General features: G+C 40.9%; 1 protein-coding gene across 2 annotated transcripts; it reads right to left on the reverse strand.

Moving 5' to 3' along the window:
* Positions 1 to 1,750: 1,750 nt before the first annotated feature.
* On the reverse strand, positions 1,751 to 16,261 carry HSK (homoserine kinase). 2 transcript variants are annotated; one of them, XM_077389237.1, is made up of 3 exons: positions 16,078 to 16,261; positions 14,130 to 15,254; positions 1,751 to 2,072 (listed from the first exon to the last, which is right to left on the reverse strand). In XM_077389237.1, the coding sequence occupies exon 2, from the start codon at positions 15,250 to 15,252 to the stop codon at positions 14,137 to 14,139; it is 1,116 nt and encodes a 371-aa protein (XP_077245352.1). In that variant the 5' UTR covers positions 15,253 to 15,254; positions 16,078 to 16,261; the 3' UTR covers positions 1,751 to 2,072; positions 14,130 to 14,136. The 2 variants fall into 2 exon arrangements, with proteins under 2 accessions (XP_077245352.1, XP_077245351.1); XM_077389236.1 differs by having other exon boundaries at positions 14,126 to 15,254; positions 16,078 to 16,260.
* Positions 16,262 to 21,638: the final 5,377 nt, after the last annotated feature.

Consider the following 21,638-nt stretch of genomic DNA (forward strand, 5'->3'; position numbering starts at 1 on the left):
TCAAAGTTCTATGCGATTTTTATTCCGTTACGCTTAACATCTTGCCAGAAGGGGATAACCTTCCTTCACTCTAGGGTTAGGTTGAAGGAAGGGTAGGGTTAGGGATTTAGGTTTTGGTGGAGGAGAAGAGGAAGAAGTTAGGGCGAACAATGGTAGTCTCTAGGGTTAGACTAGGGTTTTCGGCTTGGTGGTTTAATGGGGATCCCTCGGGACGAGCGGTGGCGTAAGGTAGAGGCCGCTGAAGATCGGAGTTGACGGGTTAGCTATCTTGCACGTTTAGGAGCACACAATAGCTTCAGATATTTGAGCGGGATTTTTGAAAATCGAATACGCCAGCTTGAAAGTGGTAGAGAAGTCTGTGTGATGTGGTAGGTCACAACTATGACTCGTTGGGGCTCACAAATATGGCACTTTTTGTTGGATTTGATTCAATTGAGACCATTGGGCAATGTAAAGGAAAGGAAGGGGAAATGGTGTAGGGTTGGCAACGGGGCGGGGCGGGGTGGGGCCGGATGTTGCACTCCCCGTCCCCGCTTCGGGGATGGCGGGGAATCCCCATCCCCTCCCCGCGGGGAATACCTAATCCCCATTCCCGCCTCACACAAAATTTCTCACTTCAAAAAAGCTTTTTAACACAAAAAAAGAAAAGAAAACGACAAGCCGTGTTTGTGCACTTATAAAAATTTGATAGTGCCAGTATCACTAGCATAAAAAAATATTTACTGTTAACTTAAAAAACACTAAAAAAAAAACTAAAATAAGAGGATATTAATAATGGCTTGCATATTAAAACGGGGCGGGGCGGGTCCATCTCCATCCCCAACCCCGCTTCGGGGAATTTTTTAAGTTCCCGTCCCCGCTCCAAGTCGGGGAATCCCCGCTCCGTTCGGGGCGGGGCGGATCCCCATTTTAATGGGTGAAATTGCCAGCCCTAGAAGGGTGAAGGCACTCTCGGCTGCGGTAGTAGATGAAGAATTCGAAAGGGAACTGAAATAGTTATTCAGCATGGTGGCAGCTCATGGAAGTGTAGACCTCACTATAGCGGTTGACCCAGAAGATCACTTATGTTGGTTTTTTACTAGCCTAGGAGTATGCTCCTGGCCACCCTTAATTGATTCTATGTAATGCAAGTAGGAACGCCTGGTCCCCAATGTAATCTTCATAGTATCAACGAAATTGTCAATTTTTAAAAATAGTCATTTTTGAAACAGTATGCTCACTAGTCCACCACGATGTATCTGGTCCCAGTGGCTTCCTAAGCACTCGCAAGAGGAAAAATCCCCACATGAAGTAGCCTTCCTGAGTCTCTTTAAATCACTCACAAAGGACTGATGAGAATGTCCTGATTCCATTCTTGAGACTGTCAGCAAATTATGCATCATCGGGAAGATAGGGGCAACTTGCAGCTAGGGGTGCTACTTGGGTCGGGTCAGGTTGAATTTTTTCTTAAAAATGAATACCAATCAACCCGAACCCGACCCAATTTTAAGGTAAAAGTTCAACTCGGTTTCTAAAAAATCGACAACTTAGTTCGGGTCGGGTTGAGTTTTTTCTTAAAAATGAATAGGAATCAACCCGAACCCATCCTGATTTTAAGGCAAAAGTTCAACCCGATTTCTAAAAATCGACCCGAGTTGCACCCCTTTGCAACCTGAATGTTATTTCGGGGAGGGTTGCAACTCCTAAAGAGTATTAAAGCAAGGAGGAGAGAGGAGGGGTAGACTTTTCTTCAGGCCCTGTTCGTTTCGGATTATTACAAAAGTGATTGTGATTATGGCCATAATCAAGTACTAGAATAATCTGTTACAGCAAAAAAAAAAAAAAAACGTTCACCTTACATCAATCCCAAAGTAATTATTATACATTTTCTAATCAGGGTAAATGACTAAAATACCCTTTGATGAAAATATTATGATATTAAATAATAAATTCATTTAAAAACCTTAATCAAATTAGTGCATATTTGGCTTGCTCTAAGCAGTGCCAAAACCGTTGCGATCTCTTCCAACTGCCTCATTCGCTAATCAGTGATGATGCCTCTGCCATTACAGGCCCAAAATTCGTGCATTCATCTGGAAATTCAAAGTAGTTAAAAAAAACAAAGGGAAACAAAAACTGGACACGAAAACATATAAAATTAGAGAGTGATGGAGAGATACAATAGAAGTTGTACTAGGAAACAGTGGAATTAAACTTAAACCATGTTACAGAGAGAAGACAATACATTTACCAAAGATGGTGCCAAATGCGAAATTCAACAACTCAGAAAAGTTCTAACCAGTAAAGCCCACATGAATCTAGTACAGATTACATTAGACAAAATTCAGCTCTACATAATACAAGGTGATCGAACAAGAGAAAAAAAGCAAGTTGAAAGTGGCAATTCTACCAAATTTGGAGTAACAGATTGCAATAGAAACTCAAATCAAAATCCATTGGCACTGGTAAAACTGCTCTTACTATCTCAAATTAAATTACCTTGCTCTTGATTGAGGTATTACCTTCAATCAACAGCACAAATACATATGATGAAACATAGTTACCAATTTACAGAGCTCCTTAGATTTTATTTACTTCCCTACTCCACTTCTATAAGTTTGTTAATCCACACGTGGAGATTAATAAAAAGTCGGGCTTGACTGAGCATATTAAACCAACAAATGAAAATATCACAAGGCAAACAGATAAAATCTATGAACAAATAAAAAACTCAATTAAATCTTTTGCACAAGTGATTAATGGTACAAACCAATCATATCATGCATTTTATATGTAAGAACGGGCTTGCAATTAATTGCTCAGCAATATGGCTTAACATACTACCAGTCTCTAAACACAACCTTCTCTGTGCATTCATGACTGCATACAAAACCACCAAGCACTCGCAGAGAAATACATTTTTTACAAAGTTACATTTATCATGCCTTGATAAAAGTTATGCTAATATATGGCTAAATAGGTTCTTATGTACATAACAGAAATACCACTCAAAAAAAATGTGCATAACAGAAATAACACACAAAAATCTTCCCTCTTTTCTGTTCGTCTCGGCTTTTGACCTATGGGAGGGATGGAAGGAGGTGTGCTCAAGTGTAGAAAGACGACCATTAATTGTACAAGAACGGGAGGCGCCAACAACCGGGTTGCTAAAGCTGAACTTTGATGGCTCTAGCATGGGTAATCCTGGTACAGCAGGTATAGGAGGTGTTCTAAGAAATTCTAGTGGTGAGGTTCTTTGGGCCTTGTCTATTCCTATAGGGGTTGCAGATCCAAGCGAGGCGGGGGTTAGAGCCTTCCATCTGGGAATCAAGTGTTTGAATAAGGAGTGGTTGGATAAGGTGATTGTGGAGGGAGATTCCAAGAATGTCATTCGGTGGATTTGTGGATCAGGAGTTGCACCTTGGAGATTCGCTCAATTCTTTGACGAGATTCAAGTCTGGGTGGAAGGGTCGTCTATCATTTTTAAACATATTAGAAGATCCGCTAACAGCCGCACTGATAGACTTGCTAGATAAGAGGCAGGGAGGCTGGGGTTGGAGATGTTTGATTTCCTCCCCCCTTTATACTTGTTTTGTTTTGTTTTATGTTAGCTTATTCTCACTCTACTTGTAATATCTCTTTGTACTTTCCAGTTGACCATCTCGGTCTTCCTTTTTCTCTTCGAATGAAATTACAACCATTCAAACAAAAAAAAGACCAGCTTCTAATTCATGTAACATTTGGGTGATAATCATGTTACCCATGGTCCACACAGACAACAATAAGAAGTGGGGTGGCATTCGCACAGTGGAGCAATCTGAGATAAGCCCATTCACTACCTCTTCCAGAAGCAATAAAATTGACAAGAATTTCTTCTTTTATACTGCTTCAGAGCACAACAACTTCAAATATCACACTGCCCCGCCTTTGGACAGGTCTAATGCTATACTCCTGACGCACAACTTGGTCACCCCGTGGGAATTGTCTGGAACCCTTAATGATCTTTGACAGTGGGCTAAGAGATCTTGGAATATCCCTTCTCTTTCCTGTCCATGCTCATTATCAAAGGATGAAGTTTTATTTATGCTTGAGTCGGAGGAGGAAGCTGTCATGATCCTGGCTAAAGGAAATGAGGTGTGAGGTAGCCAATTGACTTCTCTCTCTACTTGGAGTAGAGAGTATGTTCAAGGTGTGGAGGCGCTTTGGGTTAATTTTTACGGCATTCCAGTTCATGTATGGGCCACATCAACAGTTGAAGCATTAGGCAATTTATTTGGTCGAGTCTTGGAAGTGAAAATGGAAGGGGGACACAACCAATGTATGACATTCGCATCTGCTAAATCCTCGCTCCATAGTGGAAGTTACCCCCTTCCCTTATTCAGATTCAAATATTAGGTCAGTGTTACACCGTCGGAGTTTAAGTATAGAGCAATCAAAATTTGTTTTCAGAATCTGGAAAGATTCCATCCTTCCCAGAGTTTGGCCCCTCGAAGATCTGTACTCAGAATCAGGAAAAGTTCCCAGCGGCGCCAATGACGACGCTACCACACTCCTCGGAAAACCAGGATAGAGAGACCGTTGACCCTGTGGGGCCCACGAATTCAAATTTCATCCCTTGGCAAAGGCGTCAAATCACCTGCAGGGTACTGCTCCTCCTTCCTTTCTGTCCCTTTCTCTGAATGGCAACAGGGCCTTGGGACTTTTAAATAACCATCCTAGTCAAGATTGCCCTCTACCCATGTTATCAGATCCTACTAAGAGAGGGTCCAAAATGAAGGGGAATCCTCATAAACAACCCTCTAGGCATGTCAGCTCCACGTGTAAAATGACACGGAAGGGTAGATTTGTGAAGCTGAGGAAGGATCTGGGAGCCATTAGGCCTGGGACTTCTGGATTATCCATTCCTGGAGCATTTCGGAAATTTCGAAAGCAGAAACATGTGCGCCTAGGGAATCAAGGATCCAGAGTGGATATATCTGATTCCCATGGGGGGGTCTTCTTGTGGAAGATTATCCATGGACAAAGCAGACACTCCCTTGAAGCTCATATCAGAAGGGTTTGAAGTTTTAAAAGTAAACAGTGGGAGCTATGGTGAAGCCCCCCTGCTACCCAAGGTATGTGCCGCTTGTGGATGAGGGGGTATCCCAAGCCTTAGGCTTGGGAATAGTGTGAAGTCGCTTGAAGAACGGGATAGCGACTGGGAAGGTAATATTTTTTATCCTGACATCGGTAATGCAGTGATGTTATCAATTGGAGGAATGATTATCCTTATTTAATAAAAGGAGTGACCGAGACATCTGCTTTGGAACAAACACCCAAGGAATTCTAAAAGATTTGATTAAAGTATTCAGTTTTGGGGCCTTAATATATTATGGGAAGTCAAAAAGATTTACTTGTGTTGGGATGGATGGAAATGGCAACTACGACGCCATTATACTCATTTATGACAGAAGGAGATCTTTGTACGCCATATTAAATGCGAGTCTGGACACCATGCCTATAGTCAGTAGTGATTCCGAGGCGGCGTATCATCAAAATAGCCAACTTCCTCGCCCCTTCGCTTTCCCTATAAATTATAAGAGTGAAGGAAAATCAATCACACTTGTACACCATATGGAGAACCTAAATGCTTCGTCGTTCCTCCTCGAGCCCCCTGGTATTGGGCAGGATGAGAAAACGATCTGTGGATTTACCGGAGATGGAGGATTCTTTAAAAAGGATAAAAGCTATGGTGTACAATGAGGAATTAGCTTCCAAACTATCGCCCCCACCCAGAGAGGTCATTAGGGATTTTTTGAAGCGACAATGGAGGCTATTCAAAGAAGCGGCTAACAGAGGGCCGGAAGTATTTTTTAGTGTGACAGGGTCGCGCAACGTTAAAGAAATTCATTCACCCATGCACAAGCATCCTTTCTTTATCAAGGCGCTAGTGGATGAAAAGTCATCGGGAGTTATCCGGTGGGAGGCAACTAAAGAGTCGGGGATCCAAAGATTAGAGGCTATGATCAATAGGAAGAGGGCATCTGGAGATAAAGAACCATCGGATGAGGAACTCTCGGCCATTAGTCTTGATGAGGAGGTCTTTGCCTCTGAGATTGTTGGGCTCCTGTCGAACTTACATAAATGTTCATCTTAAGGGGAGCCTCCCATTAAGAGGTACTACAGTTTTTTACAATCCCTGGGTACTCATGGATAGTGGTTTAGAGGTAATTTGTTTTGGGTCTTGAAGGACGGTTCTTGACGAATGAAATCTGGTAAGGATTTTTGGGATTTTTTGGCGTCTCTTATGACCGAGAAAAGATCCCGGGTCTCAGACGTTGTAAATATGCAGGACTGCTGGTCCCTATCTTCTGTAACCTTTGTTTTCAATATTATATATATATATATATATATATATATATATATATATATATAGAGGAAAGTGTTTCTACTCGGCCGAGTAGATAAGCTTATCTACTCCTCCCTTTAAAAAGTACAGTGGGCCCACACATTGTGGATGATCCAAAGCATTCATTTGATAGGTCTTAACATAGATAGGGTGTGCCCAAAAAATCAGCACCAAAGGGTCATCCTAGCCCTTCGTTTTGTTGGGCCTTGTAGAAACAGAATGGACGCATATAAACGTACTGTGTAAGATGCGTCCATTCTGTTTCTACAAGGCCCAACAAAACGAAGGGCTAGGATGACCCTTTGGTGCTGATTTTTTGGGCACACCCTATCTATGTTAAGACCTATCAAATGAATGCTTTGGATCATCCACAATGTGTGGGCCCACTGTACTTTTTAAAGGGAGGAGTAGATAAGCTTTTCTACTCGGCCGAGTAGAAACACTTTTCTCATATATATATATATATATATATATATATATATATATATATATAGAGAGAGAGAGAGAGAACAGTTTCTACACACAAGTGTAGATAAGTTATCTACACACTAGCTTAAAATACAGTGGAGGCCCACATTGTTTGGGTGATCCAAACCATTCATTTGATTGGCCCTCACATAGATAGTGTCCACAAAAAATCAGCTCCATAGGATCATCCTAACCCATAGAACCGTGGAGGTAAAAAATGGACAGATTTGTGAAGGTTTATACATCCATTTTACCTCCACAAATCTTAGCGTTGGGATGATCCTTTGGAGCTGATTTTTTGTGGACACCCTATCTATGTGAGGGCCAATCAAATGAATGGTTTGGATCACCCAAACAATATGCCCTCCACTGTATTTTAAGCTAGTGTGTAGATAACTTATCTACACTTGTGTGTAGAAACCGTTTTCTCATATATATATATATGAGAGAACATTTCCTACACACTTGTGTAGCTAAGTTACCTACACACTACCTTAAAATACAGTGGGGGCCCACATTGTTTGGGTGATCCAAACAATTCATTTGAATGGTCCTCACATAGATAGGGTGTCCACAAAAAATCAGATCCATAGGATCATCCCAACCCTACGATTTGTGGAGGTAAAATGGACGTGTATAAACCTTCACAAATTAGTCCATTTTTTGCCTCCATAGTTTGAATGGTTAGGATGATCCTATGGATCTGATTTTTTGTGGACACCCTATCTATGTGAGGATCATTCAAATGAATGGTTTGGATCACCCAAACAATGTGGGCCCCCACTGTATTTTAAGGTAGTGTGTAGGTAACTTACCTACACAAGTGTGTAGGAAATGTTCTCTCTCTCTCTCTCTCTCTCTCTCTCTCTCTCTCTCTATATATATATATATATATATATATATATAGAAAACGGTTCCTACACATATGTGTAGATAAGTTATCTACACACTAGCTTAAAATACAGTGGGGGCCACATTATTTGGGTGATCCAAACCATTCATTTTTAAGGCCCTCACATAGATAGGGTGTCCACAAAAAATCAGATCCATAGGATCATCCTAACCATTCGAACTGTGGAGGCAAAAAAGGACTAATTTGTGAAGGTTTAAAGACATCCATTTTACCTCCACAAATCGTAGGGATGGGATGATCCTATGGATCTGATTTTTTGTAGACACCCTATCTATGTGAGGGCCTTTAAAATGGATGGCTTGGATCACCCAAACAATGTGGGCCCCCACTGTATTTTAAGCTAGTGTGTAGAGAACTCTCTACACATATGTGTAGGAACCGTTTTCTCATATATATATTTGACGCTTTTAAAAAAAAAACAGAGAGTTGAGCAATTTACAAGTATGGAGGTCATACGTGCACAAATTATTGCATCTTTACTGACACAAGCATTGCTAAACTCGAAGAAACAAACTGCCCCAAAGGGCAGATATTTATGGACCAGTGTAGGATTAAACATATAACACAATACCTTTTTCTTTTTCTTTTTGAAATGGTAAAAGAATGAATTAATAAAGAGAACCAAGAAGGTCCTCAAAGGAACAAACGGGAAAGAAAAGATACAAAATAAACAAAGAAATCAAGGGGGAAGGAAATCAAACCATTCCAACCTCCCCCGAACCACACCATCCCTAGCTAGAGAGTCTGCTTCAGAATTAGCAGATCTCCTTACATGATTAAATACAATAGAGGATCCTTGAGTTAAATCCTCAATTTCCTCAAAAAAAGAGGAAAATCTCCAAGAGGGAAACGCCGAACCCGAAAGCCACCGCACCACATTTTTAGAATCATCCTCTACAATTGTCTTACTATAAAGAGCCTTGTCAATTTTTATAATTCCTTGGTACACCGCTTTAACCTCCGCCTCAGTTGCATCACCAACTCCAATAGTGCCAGAGAAAAACCATAAAACCGACCCAAAAGAGTCTCTACATAGACCTCCAATGCCCGCCAACCCGGGATTGCCCAAACTAGACCCGTCAAAATTGAACTTGAGACGATCCCCGAAGGAGGCACCCCATGTTCAATGATTCGAGATCTAGCTTCACTTTCATTACACACTATTTGCCATCCCTCCCATAAATCAAAGGCTGAAACAAATTGAAACAATGAGAGGCTTTTCACCCAAGCAATAGAAAGAGCAATTACTTTGATATAGAGCCAATATGGAGATTTGGCCACCCCATTAAAGACTAGAGTTTCTCTCATTCCAAATAACCCACCATGTGGCAAGAAGACAAATATTCCATAACACTTTCCCTTTTTTCTTCCAAGGGACACTCTCCCAGTAAGCCATTAAATCAGGGATAGACCGAGGAAAAACCCAACATATTCCAAACCGCACAAGAATGCGGCTCCACACCTCTCTAGCCACCTTACAGTGGACAAAAATATGTTAATAGATTCAACATCTTCCAAACATAAGGGGCAATGGTCCACGAGCGACATGCCCCGTTTCCAAAGAAAGTATGATTTGTGGACACAGACACGAGTGTCGCGTGTCGACATCGACACGGGGTGTCGGACAAGGCAAACTCACAAAATTAAGAAACAGGGACGTAGCTAAGATAGGAAGTACATATAATCATGATTGTTGGACATATATTCATGTGCCGAGTTTCGACATGGATACGAGGTATCTGACATGTAAACCCCTAAATCTAGATATAGTGGCATACTCATACACATACATACATATAAAGTTACTGATACTTCTAGCAGTACACTTAAAGTGTCTAAAGGAGTGTTGACACATGTGGACATGGGTGTCGTGTCGTGTCCACGACATGTGTCAACAGTAAATTCAAAGTGTCGGCTAAATCATATCGATTAGAGTGAAGACATGACACAAAAAGCAAACATAACAAGTAGGATGAACTCTGAATTTGTGTCCTAAGCATGGAGAATTGATCAAGGGCCTGTACGGCGGGTGACACAAATAAATTAGCTAGAGAGGGAGTATCTAGGGAGGTTTTAGAACTATTTGATTTTCTCCCTCCCTAATTTTCAATTCCGGTATTCTTCCTTTTTCCGAAGCTCTGTTTTATCATTGCATTCCAGGGACCGACTTGGTCTCTATTTCAATTAATAAAAGCCTCCTACCATTCCAAAAAAAAAGAAAATGATCAAGGGCCTGAGTCTTCTTGTTGTGTGAAGCTCTCATGCTTCATATCAGACCTCAAGTAGTTAGTCCACCCAAGCCTACAGCTTTTTCCCACATTTTTGGATAATCGGTAACTTTATTAATTCCCAAAATAAGTCCAAGTCATCCCCGCCTCCCCATTAGCTCATCGAAGCATATGGCAGAAAATGGGGGAGATTGCCCTACAACAATCCTGAATCTCTATGATGCTTGATAATTTCCACGGGCCTCGAGCTGAGCCATTCGCCCATGCTATTACTTTTGATGAATCGCCCACTACAGCTTTCCCACATCTCTTCAGCCCTACAGAAAAACCCTCACATATTCAACAGATTTTTATAGTATAAATCGATTTTGGTCTTCTTCAGGTTCTCTTACAAACGGGGACAGTAGCAACAGCCACCTTTGTGTTGCATGCTGCTTTGGAATCATTTTTAATAGTTTGAATTCCATCGGGTTTAATTCAGGCCTGAGAAGTCATGACTTCTTGTGTTAAAATAGCTATGAGCTGAATTTCCAAAGTGGGTCAGACCTTCTACATTTCCTATTAAATTTCCACTAACGGTTCATGCCTGAACTAGTTGATTTCAGCCATTGAAATCTATGTCCAATGAGGGATTCAAACAGCTTATGATCTGAATATTCAATCTTCACTAAAAGTTAAGGGGTGATATACTTATGTCCATCTGACAGTTAACATACTTGTTGGAAGGGTAGCCGCTCTAATTGATTTAAGAGTGTCATTCCCCTTTATCAGCTGAAGGATCTCACAATAATTTCAAGTCGCTAGGCTACTTCAAATTGGCATCAGACCTTACCCCACAAATATACTGCATCATAAGCCTAGCCACATAGTTCCACCTCCCTTCCCCATGCAAGCTAACATATTCAATGGGCAGTTTATATTCTTCACCATTCCAACCCCTTACTCCATTCCTCTACATTGCCCAAACCCAAGGGTCCAGCCATTACTATCCCAAAACAGAAACTAGTTTTAATCTCACAAGCTGTCTCCCAATTTCTGTGACAGAAGTGTAAACTGTGCACCCGCATGCGCACATACATACTCAAACCTCAATGTATCAAATCCAAGTCCCTATCAAATCGCTCCCCATGTCCCATTTTGTTGTAAAACATGGTCTGTTTCCATAATGCCATGATGATGTCACCAAATTCCAGGTACCCTTTTTTATTTTCTTTCTATATTTTCAAAATTCTATATTGTAAGTTCATTTTTCTCTTAAAAATGTAACAAAAATAAAAATGCATAAAATTCTGAAGAAACAGGGTAAGAAACCTTCTTGTCCACCTACATAGCCTTAGAAACAAACTTCTTGGTAATTTCAGTTAATTGTTTTTTCTTGAATGGTTGAGAATTTCATTGATAGAGACCGAGATGGTCAGAAAAAGAACAAAGAGGAGAAAACAACAAAGCTATATACAAGGAGCGCAAGAGAAAAGCAAAAGACAATAATCAAGGCGGGAGGAAGCCGAATTGCTCTGAAGCCTCCAAATGTACCCCCCGCTTCTAACCAAGGAAGTAGGAATCTTCCCCAGCATCGAGGAATCTTTTTTATCCAAGAACGCGATTCAGAATCGGGAATCTCGAGCTTCTCCAAAATGGGAATCGTGCTTCCCCAACAATGGGAACAGCACTTCCCCAAAATGGGAACGCGCTTCCCCGTCGCTGCCCATCGTTTTAATTTTATGGGAATCACAAAAATGGTACACTCTTCCCCGGCGCTTCCCCCAACCCTTCACACTTCCTGCTTCCTACCATCCCGGGAGCCTTCGCTTCCCGCTCTGGCAACCTTGCTTCTAACAAGCTTATCCGCCACACCATTGGCCGACCTTCTAATATGGCGATAGCAGATGCGAGAACTACCCGCAATATCTTTTATCTCACTAAAAAGATCCGCAAACTGCCACGGAAAAATGTGAGAGCCGGACATATTGAGTGAATCACACCTTCCACCGCCACTAGATTACAGTCGTCCCCCGCTAGAAATTTCACTCCTTGGTGTACCGCACGAACCCCCACCTCATTGGAAAAGGCGACACCAATAGGGCCTGCAAAAGCCCACCTCACCACCCCCTCTGAATTCCTAAGTATTCCCCCAATATCGGCTGGGCCCGGGTTGCCCAAACTAGATCCATCAAAGTTAAACTTGAAAAATCCCCTTTCTGGAGACTCCCAAACTTGGATAATAGAATGCCTCAACTCGGAGCTAAGACACACCTCCCTCCACCTAGCGGAACAAAGTTAAAACTAGGGAGGGATTTAGCCCAAAATACCGTGAGCGCCAACCCTAAGTGGAAAAGTAAGAAGCGCTTTTAGCAAGACCCATAAAAATTCTTGCATTTCTCTCTTTCCACAAGACCCAGATGATAGGGGGGAACAAATGAGCCATAATACTTTACCTTTTTTCCAGCAAGGGGAGGAATGCCAACTCTCCAACGCCTCTAGAATATTCTTGGGGAAAACCCCGGAAATAAGAGATCTCACAGATATGCTACACCAAACCTCCCTTGCCACCTTACAACGTAAAAAAAAATATGGTTAACCATTTCCCCATCTTCAATGCAGAGAGTACAGTAGTCTACGATCAGCATCTTCCTTTTTCTTAAGCATCTTTTTTTTTCCCCATAAAAAAAAAAGCATCTTCCTTTTTCTTAAGAAATCCACCGTCTGAATACGCACTCTTGAATAGCAACCCAACCAAAAACCCCAACCCTGGGAGGCACTGGGACCGACCAAATCCTAGTGCTTCTTGGTAATTTCAGTTCATAAAGTACCACCTCTAAGTATCTCAAAAGCTAAGTTTACTCATTGAAAATATTGAAGAACCCTTTGACGTTAGAATTCAACAATGGTATCACACACAATGGATGAAGTTGAAAATACCAGTTTGCCCCACCCACACTTGTCATTTGTCACTTCTACGTGTTATTACATTAACAAGTACTTCGGGTCATTCCAAATTGCAACTCCCTAAAAACAGTCTCAATCCCCAAGCAACACCACATGTAGGGGCAATTTGGATCGAGGAAAAAATATGGAAAAAAATTCCAGAGTCTAATCGGTTTGATTTTTTTATTTTATTTTTTGACAACATTTTCCATGAAATCCAAACATTGGAAAACTTATTTTACTGGGATTCAAAACAGTCCAATGTTCTAATGCGCCATCAAGGGAATTCCCTTAAGCAGTAGAATTATGTCATCAACACAATCATTTAGGCTCTGTTCATTTAGGGAGGATTTAATCCTCAACTCATAGACTTTAGCTCTATAAGAGATGAGGATCCTATTGCCCGGTTCTTTAAGCTGACAACTACTACTCTGTGGTAGTTGTGGATCCATGATGGGCTTAGCTTTTCTTCTGGCCATACCGGGCTGAAACAGCCACGTCTTGCTGAAGAATTGGATCAATTATATTTGCTAGCTAGAGCCCCATGATGATTGTAACTCCTTTAAGTATCATTTTCTTTCTCAGCATGCTCAAAACAAGTGACAACCAGACACACAAGCGACATTGGAAGAATTAAATCAAGCTAAACAAGTGAGTCTTCTAAACAAATAAATAGAGATAGCAGAGTGTATAAATCACATAGTAATCCCGTATTTCTTTTGAAAATCACTCAAATGAGATTGTGAAATATTCTTTGCTGCAGGTAATTGTAGGATAAACCATCAAGAAATAAACAACTAGAGACTTCATTTTAGGATATTCCTGCTAAATATTTCACATAGTCATTACAAACATGAAAAGATAAAGATTTAAAATGCATCCGTCTCAAAAATAAAGATTTAAAATGCACAATTTGCAACATTATTTTCAAAAAATGGAGCGATAATCCATTGCAGAGGCCAAATTGGCAAGATGGGTACATGCAAATTGATAATTAGGAAACCCATATAGATAACATAAAAAGCTGCCATGAAGTTTCACTATCCTGCATATAAAGTTCTGGTTGACAATGTCAGGAATCTCCAATGAGGAAGATTTTCAAGTAACTGCCTAACAACCATGAAAAGAATCGGCCTCAAGAAAAGAATGGCTACAGTAGAAATGATAAAAGATTACTGTCAATTGTCTTGATCTGAAATAAAATAAAATAAACAAAAAACATACCCACATTCTTGTCAACTGGCAGCACTAGTGCTGATAATCCGTGCGCCGACCCTGTCAAGTCTCTGAATTGTAGCAGATGCCCTCAAATTCCCCTCTTTCAGAAATGCCTCCACCATACAGTCCCCAATTTCTTTCCCCTTATCAGCATTGTCAGTCACAGCAACAGCCGTTGGACCAGCCCCACTGATCGTACACCCGAATGCCCCAGCTTCCAATGCAACCCTCTTAACCCCGGCCATCCCCGGAATCAAAGGAAGCCTACTCGGCTCAACAATCCCATCCGACGACAATGCCGAACCCAATAGTTTCAAATCCCCTTCAAGCACCGCAGCAACGAGAGCCGCTGCCTGGCTAGAATTTGACACATGATCCTCCCTCTTGATCTCCTTCGGCAACACCTCACGCATCTTCTTTGTTGGTGCTTCAAATTCAGGGCTCACAAGGACGAAGAACAGCTCCTTACCAATCGGAAACTTCAAAGGAATTATATCCAAAGGATGATAACTTCGTATCAAAACAAACCCTCCCATGATTGCTGGCGCAATGTTGTCAGCGTGGTAGCCACTGACCTTTGCCTCAGATTCGAGCCCGGCTAGCACAAGATCAGAGACCGATAATTTCCCCCCAAAGATCTCGTTGACTGCAACTGCCGCAGCCGCAGCACTCGCTGCACTTGATCCCAAGCCACTGCCAAGTGGTAGGCCCTTCTCAAGCGACATTGACAAGCCCACAGAGCGAATTCCAAGCATCCTCATTACAGCAATAGCAGCAATTCCAGCACAATTCCATAGAGGATTGCAGCTGAGTTTCTTGCCAGAGCTTCCGACGCCTGTAATGGAGGAGATGGTAATTGATCCAGGATCGACTGTTGGATCGATGCGAAGTGAAACATAGTCACCAACACCATCAACGGCACAGCCAAGGAAATCAAAGCCTGGGCCAAGATTAGCAACTGTTGCTGGAGCAAATGATTTAAGGGAGGTGAAGACGGGCTCTGGTTCAGATACTAGAGTCTTGATCGGGTGGCGAGAGGTGCAGCATCGGATGGTCGGGGAGAAGGGATTTGGACGGTGGGGATTAAGATTTGGGAGGTTCGATGGAGGATATTGCTTGAAGCAGATTGCCATTTCTGCAAAACCATAGAATCAAGAGAAATAAGAGTTAGCATTTCACAACAACGTAAAAAGAATAAAATGGTGTGGGGGGGGGGGGGGGGGAAGAGAATTTCTATTGGCATTGCCTTCTTTTGGAGACTTACACCCCTCTCTTTGTTCTAAGCAATTCGTTATACAACTTGTTCCATGCAGTTTTTAATTTTCTCTTGGATGTAAAATTTATTTTCAAGTGAAACAAAGCAAAAGCTTGTTATTGCTCCAAAAAAAAAAAAAATCCATACATCTCATGGGAATATGGTGACTTACATTAGCAAAATGTAAGATACCAAAAAGATGACAAGCAAAAAATACAGCTTTAATATATCCCTGGGTAATGAAAAATTTGAGCAACAACAATTAGGTAACTCATCATTTCCTTTATTTTTATCATCTTAAATAGCTTTCAAACTCCAAACTGGTTTCTAAAAGAGAATGTCTGTGTTCAGTATAAACTAGCAACAGTGATTCACAATAAAATTCAGAAAACTGTCTTATAAAACATGAAAGATACTGTAAAATAATTTCTAAATCAATAAAGAATAAAACAAAAGCCTAAACCCAATTATCTTTTTTTTTTGGGTGGTGCCCAATCTAGGATTTTTAAGGATCAAAAGGAAAAAAAGACTGATCATCATCTCCCAAAAGAAAAAAAATCTAAACCAGCTACACCAAAAGAAATCCAAAACCCACCAGCCAAAAAATTTAAACATAAACCCACAACAATCCTAAAAGGCACAAAGGTACTAAATCCATGTCTCCCCAAAAGCCATTCAAAAAAAAATAAAAAATACTACTAACCCTAAAAAAAGACCTTTGCTGAAGATTGAAATCTTTCTTCTTCTTCTCTTCCTTGTTCTCGGCGAGTGGGTTAGGGTTTTAATAAAGAGAAAAGTTTGCGGTTTTTGGAGGAACACTAAACTGAAGAGAAAAATGTTAAAAGGGGGTGGATTTTATCCGGCAGAGGGGGGTATCATTTCCCGGAAAAAAATTAACAATATAAGAAAGCAACAGTCAGATTAATTCTAGGATCATTCTTAGTATTGAATTGAAACATATTAATTGGTTGGGTCCCATAAGGGACACGTATAATCAAGATCGTCGATCCAGTGGACCATTATATGCTTCATGTCCCTAAGATAAAGGCCCACAAAAACCAACACTTCAATAGTCTTGGGAGTATAGATCAAGGTGATAGAATCATCTGATAAGTTTGTTCGCTGGATCAATGGACATGATGATCATTTCCTCACGGCCCACGTAGGGCCCGAGGTTGTAGCGCTTTTCATTGTTCAAGATCTATGTTTTATCTACATGCAATCAATGGTCAGCTTCATCCAATCAATGCAAGTTTAAATCTTTGCACTTTAACCTATCCAAGATGGGACATGACAAATTTTGGGATATGATGATCCAACCGTCCATTTTATGGGCCGCATTGTAAATGGGTTGTTCCTCAGAAATCATTTCCATAGGTTGATCCTAGCCATCCGATCTATAGAGGAACCACTTATTATGGAAACATCTATAAATCGCACGGGTTGGGATCATCCTATGAAGATGAATTTGGGGCACAACCTATTTACGTTTTGCCGCATCAAACGGATGGTTTGGATCATCCTCTGGTGTAAGCCGTACAATACTTTTTGTCTTTTTGAAAAATATTGGACTATACGTGCTTACATCATATAAAAACTCCCTATTACATTTCGGATGGAAATCTCCTTGCTTGATTCACCCAATCGTTAGGTGTGCAACGCAGGTCGGGTTCAACCCGAAAAAAGGTCAGGTCAGGTTGGGTGTCTTTCGAGTCGGGTTCAGGTTGGGTGTCTTTCGAGTCGGGTTCAGGTTGGGTGTTCTTAACCCGGGTTGAGTTATGGTTGGGTTCATGTTTACGGCTCGGGCAACCTAACCCTAGTGAAACCTGACATTTTTTATCATTTTTTGTGGAAAATGTTATAAGCAAGGCCATATTTTGATATTTGCACAGACCAAGCTGTCTTTCCTTCTTTAATTGGCTCATGATCACTTTTTCAGGAAATGTAATAACCTTTCAACGGCCCTTTAAATACTAAAAGACATGATGGTTTGTGAAAGGGCGCTGATATCCCCCCCCCCCCCCCGAATGGATAAAATCCCCCCCCCCCCCCCTTTAACGGTTTCTGTGAGAGTGGTTCGCTGCTTTAGGATAAATTCACCCCTTTAACGTTTTTCTTTTCCCTTTAAAACCTAACGAATAATGTTATTGCCGCTGGGGGAGGAGGGAATATCATTATCATTTCCCTTGTGAAAATAACAAAATATGGGTGTGATGATATCATTTCCCTTTTTTTAGTTTTTAGTAAGCTTAAAAACTCGGGTTGGAACTTGGGTCGGGTTCGGGTTGGAAAAAAAGGTTCCTTGGGTTAGATCAGGTTGAACCTCATCAAGTTGTAACTCGGGTTGTATCGGGTCGAGTCAGGTTCGGATTGACTAAATGGTTCCTCAGGTTGGGTTTGAGTTGGCCTCAACCCGACCTAACCCAACCCGAGCTGCACCCCTAAGCACCATATTCAACAAAGTTCCTAAAGAAAAGCTAAAAATGGAAAGAGTGGCATGAGACTCTGTGACACTTTGTGATGGAAGTTTTTTCTTCATTTTATTTGTTGATTGGTTTCCTGCAACATAACAAGATATTAGACTATTAAAAAAAATGAATGCAAATGCACGGGTCATCCTACTAGTTCTATTGTAATTTCTTAGGGTTATGTTTTTTTTTCCTATTTCTCCCTAGGTTAACCCGAACCCAACCGGAGTCAACCCGACCCGATTCGGAAGAAATAAGTTAGACGGGTTGGGTTAAGGTTGACAATCCTCGACTCAACACTTGGGTTGCGTAGGGTTAGGGTTAGGATCGAGAAAATGCTATCTCAGGTTGGGCTCGGGTTGGCCTCAACCCAACCTGAGTTGCACCCTTAAAGAGAGCCCTTGCAAAAACCAGCATTAAGGGCGCCCTTCAGTTGGCATTCATTAAAAATTATAGAAACCATTACAAATGCACGTTGGTCGGTGAAAAACTAAAAATCTAACATGGGTACTATTAGACCCCTCAAACTCATGGCATAGGCATTGGCTTTTGGTGGCCCCTTGATGATTTTTACATTCTTCCTGCTGCCCTTTCGACAGGCAAATAAAATCTAGCATTGGCGATTTTGGTCACAACTTGATGGCAACACCGCAAGACTGGATTTGCAAAATTCATTCATCAGATGTGATGACTCCATTTGAAAATTTTCAACTAGAATGCTGCTTCTGCAAAATAAGGCGGAGTAGGAGACTACTTTTACAAAATCCCCCAAAAATTTATTTTAAATTAAAAATTTATAAAAAAAATAGCATAAATAAAAAAAGATAAATGATAGATGCAAGGGCCGGAGAAGGGACCTCGAATAGATCCACGTCATTTTTAAAGTCTGTTGAGAAGCTGAATTCGGTTTAGCCCTTCTTTTAGCCCTTGCATAAAGAGGGCCCTTCCATCTATCATTCCTCACAAAAAAACATGAGACGGTAAGAAAATTGTTTTTAATTCGAGAATTTTTTATTTTCTTTTATTTTTTAATTTTTTGTTTCTAACTTAGTAGAGATAAGACTACAAGAGAGTTCATACTCTCCCACTATCCCTCACCATTGGATAAGCTAATATTCCAGGGGAAAAAATCATGGCAGCCAAAGGTAGACTTAGATTTTTTATATAATGTCTTCATGTAGACCTATGGCGGTGATAGAGTCTCCCCCAATTGTGAAGCCACAACCGGTACAACACTGGCACGAGTACGAACCTATTTACAACAAATGAACGATTTGGATCTTTGAACAAAGTGGCCCCGTGAATTTTATAAAAAAATGTGTTGTATGATATATGCTCGTAGGAGCAGACCCCAATGCATATTGCGCCGTAGGTGCGCATATATTTTGAAAAAATACAATGAAGCCCACCTTGTTTGAAGATCGAAACCATTTAGTTGATGGGCCCTAATGTTACCAGACTGTGCACCAAAAATAAGTTCCACTGAATGATCCTAACTAGGGCTGCAACTCGGGTCGGGTTGGGTTTTTTTCCGGAAAACCCACGATTCCCTTACCCATGATAAATCTCACGTCGGGTCGGGTTGGGTTTTTTTACGTTAATGCAATTTTTTAAGAAAAACTCTTGTTTGGCAAGGCAACTCAACTGATAGAAGTTGAAAAACTCTTATTTGGCAATGCAACTCAACTGATAGAAGTTGAAAAACTCAAGCATGACAAACTCTTTAGTGTATTAACTAATAACTAGTCTAAAGAGAATAAATTGATGCATTACCAAATGAAAATGATTATACTCATATGAGATAAACAACAAACTATTTAGTACATTAACTATTTAGTTGAAACTTGAAACCCTAGAGCTAAAGGGGGGAAACAAACAGAAGATGGAAAGAGTCCTTGTGATTGCGTGAGTGTGTGAGTTTTACTTTTAAGTTTTCACTTTTAAAGTAACAAAGTTTTAGAAAAAAAATACACACTTTAACTTAAGTAACTCGGGTCGGGTCGGGTCGGGCCCCTTCAAACCCGGCTCGACCCGAGATTCATGCGGCCTTTTGGATTGTAGATCTGGCTCAACCCGAAACCCGAGAAACATGAACCCAACCCAAGCTATTTTCGGGTCGGGTAAAACCCGACCCAAGTTGCAGCCCTAATCCTAACCCTCTAATCTATAGATAAATTACATCATATAGAAATATCTAGAGATCGAAGAGTTAGGATCATATAATGGAGATGATTTTCATGGTACGACGCATTTAGGTTGGGACCTACCAACTGAATGGTTTAGAACTTTGAACAAGGTGGTCCCTACTCTATTTTTTTTTTTAAAACGCATGCCCTCCTTATCAACTCAACAAAGCCTTTGTCCCAAACTAGTTGGAGTCGGCTAAATGAATCCTTTAGAAAAAATTCATGAAGAAGGTAAAAGGGATCTACCCGGCTCTATTCTTGGTTCTAGTTGGGTCCTTCTACGTGGATAATTTTCTTCCATTCTATCCTATCCAAGGACATGTTCTCTGTTATGTTCTTAGCTATCAAGTCTTTCCTCACTGTTTCTACCCAAATTGTTTTCAGTCTACACCTACCTCATTTTACTCCATCAATTTGGGGTCGCCTCTTCTCACCGGACCATCCAAAGGCCTACGTTTGATGTGTCCAAACCATCTTAAGCGGTGCTCTCTCATCTTCTCCTCAATTGGTGCCACCCCCACCTTTTTACAAATGCCCTCCTTATATACACCATATATTTCACGCATATTTATTAAAATCTTTCGAATGCCCTCCTTATATACACCATATATATATCGCACATATTTATTAAAAACTTCATGGCTGCCCTTATTCTAATATCCAAATAGGCCTTTCCCCCAAAAAAACATCTCTGTATGATGATCCTAACCCACCGATTTGTAGAGTCTAATCGGAGGGTTTGCATCATTCTATGGGTATGATGATCCTAACCCACCGATTTGTAGAGTCTAATCGAGGGTTTGGATCATTCTATGGGAATGATTTTATGGGTAAGGGTTATTTATGTTGGGGCCCAACAAAAGAATGGTTTGGATCTTCGAATCAGGTGGGCCCATGTGATTTTTTTTTTCTAAAAATACACTTTTATGACCCACTTTCTTCGAAGATCTAGACCATTCATTGTTGGGCCCACCAAAGGTTTGTAATCTAAGAGAAGAGTACTAGCTGTGAGAATGAGTACTGGTGGGGCCTACCTTTTTATTTATTTATTTTTTGTTGGTAAGCTGGGATCTAACCTGCGACCTCAAAGATGAGAAACAAAGCCTCAACCATTGAGCTACAGGCCCAACTCCAGGTGGTGCCTACCTTGCTCAAAGGCCCCACCAAAGGTTCATGTCAGAGAGAGAGAGAGAGAGAGAGAGAGAGAGAGAGAGAGAGAGAGAGTTGGTTTTACCGGTTATGGCTTCACAACCGCTGTCTTTACTCTCCCTATAAAAGATTAAAGAGAAGCTTTGCCTCTCTCTTCATGAATCATGAGGATTAAACCAACAGCTAATGAGAAATCCATAGCACAAGTCGTTTCAAGTACGGGTTTGATATAAAAGAAAACATCTGGTGTCCAAGCATATATTTCCAATGAAAATTTCAGGCAGTAGAAGTGGGCACTCATTTGTCCATCCTAACTGTTCTTCTCCTGGGTCCTACAATAGATATACCACAAACCAAACGTCCCTAGAGACTTTTTGCAACAAAACACATCCGTAGGGAATATGGGGTTTTGGTTCAGGGGATGATTCTGGTTGTAGGGTTTTGGGGGGAAAGGTGAGATT

This window comes from Tasmannia lanceolata, unplaced genomic scaffold (genome assembly GCF_043159265.1).
Source record: "Tasmannia lanceolata isolate RefF3 unplaced genomic scaffold, GAP_Taslan_0.1 ptg000008l, whole genome shotgun sequence".
NCBI lineage: Eukaryota > Viridiplantae > Streptophyta > Magnoliopsida > Canellales > Winteraceae > Tasmannia > Tasmannia lanceolata.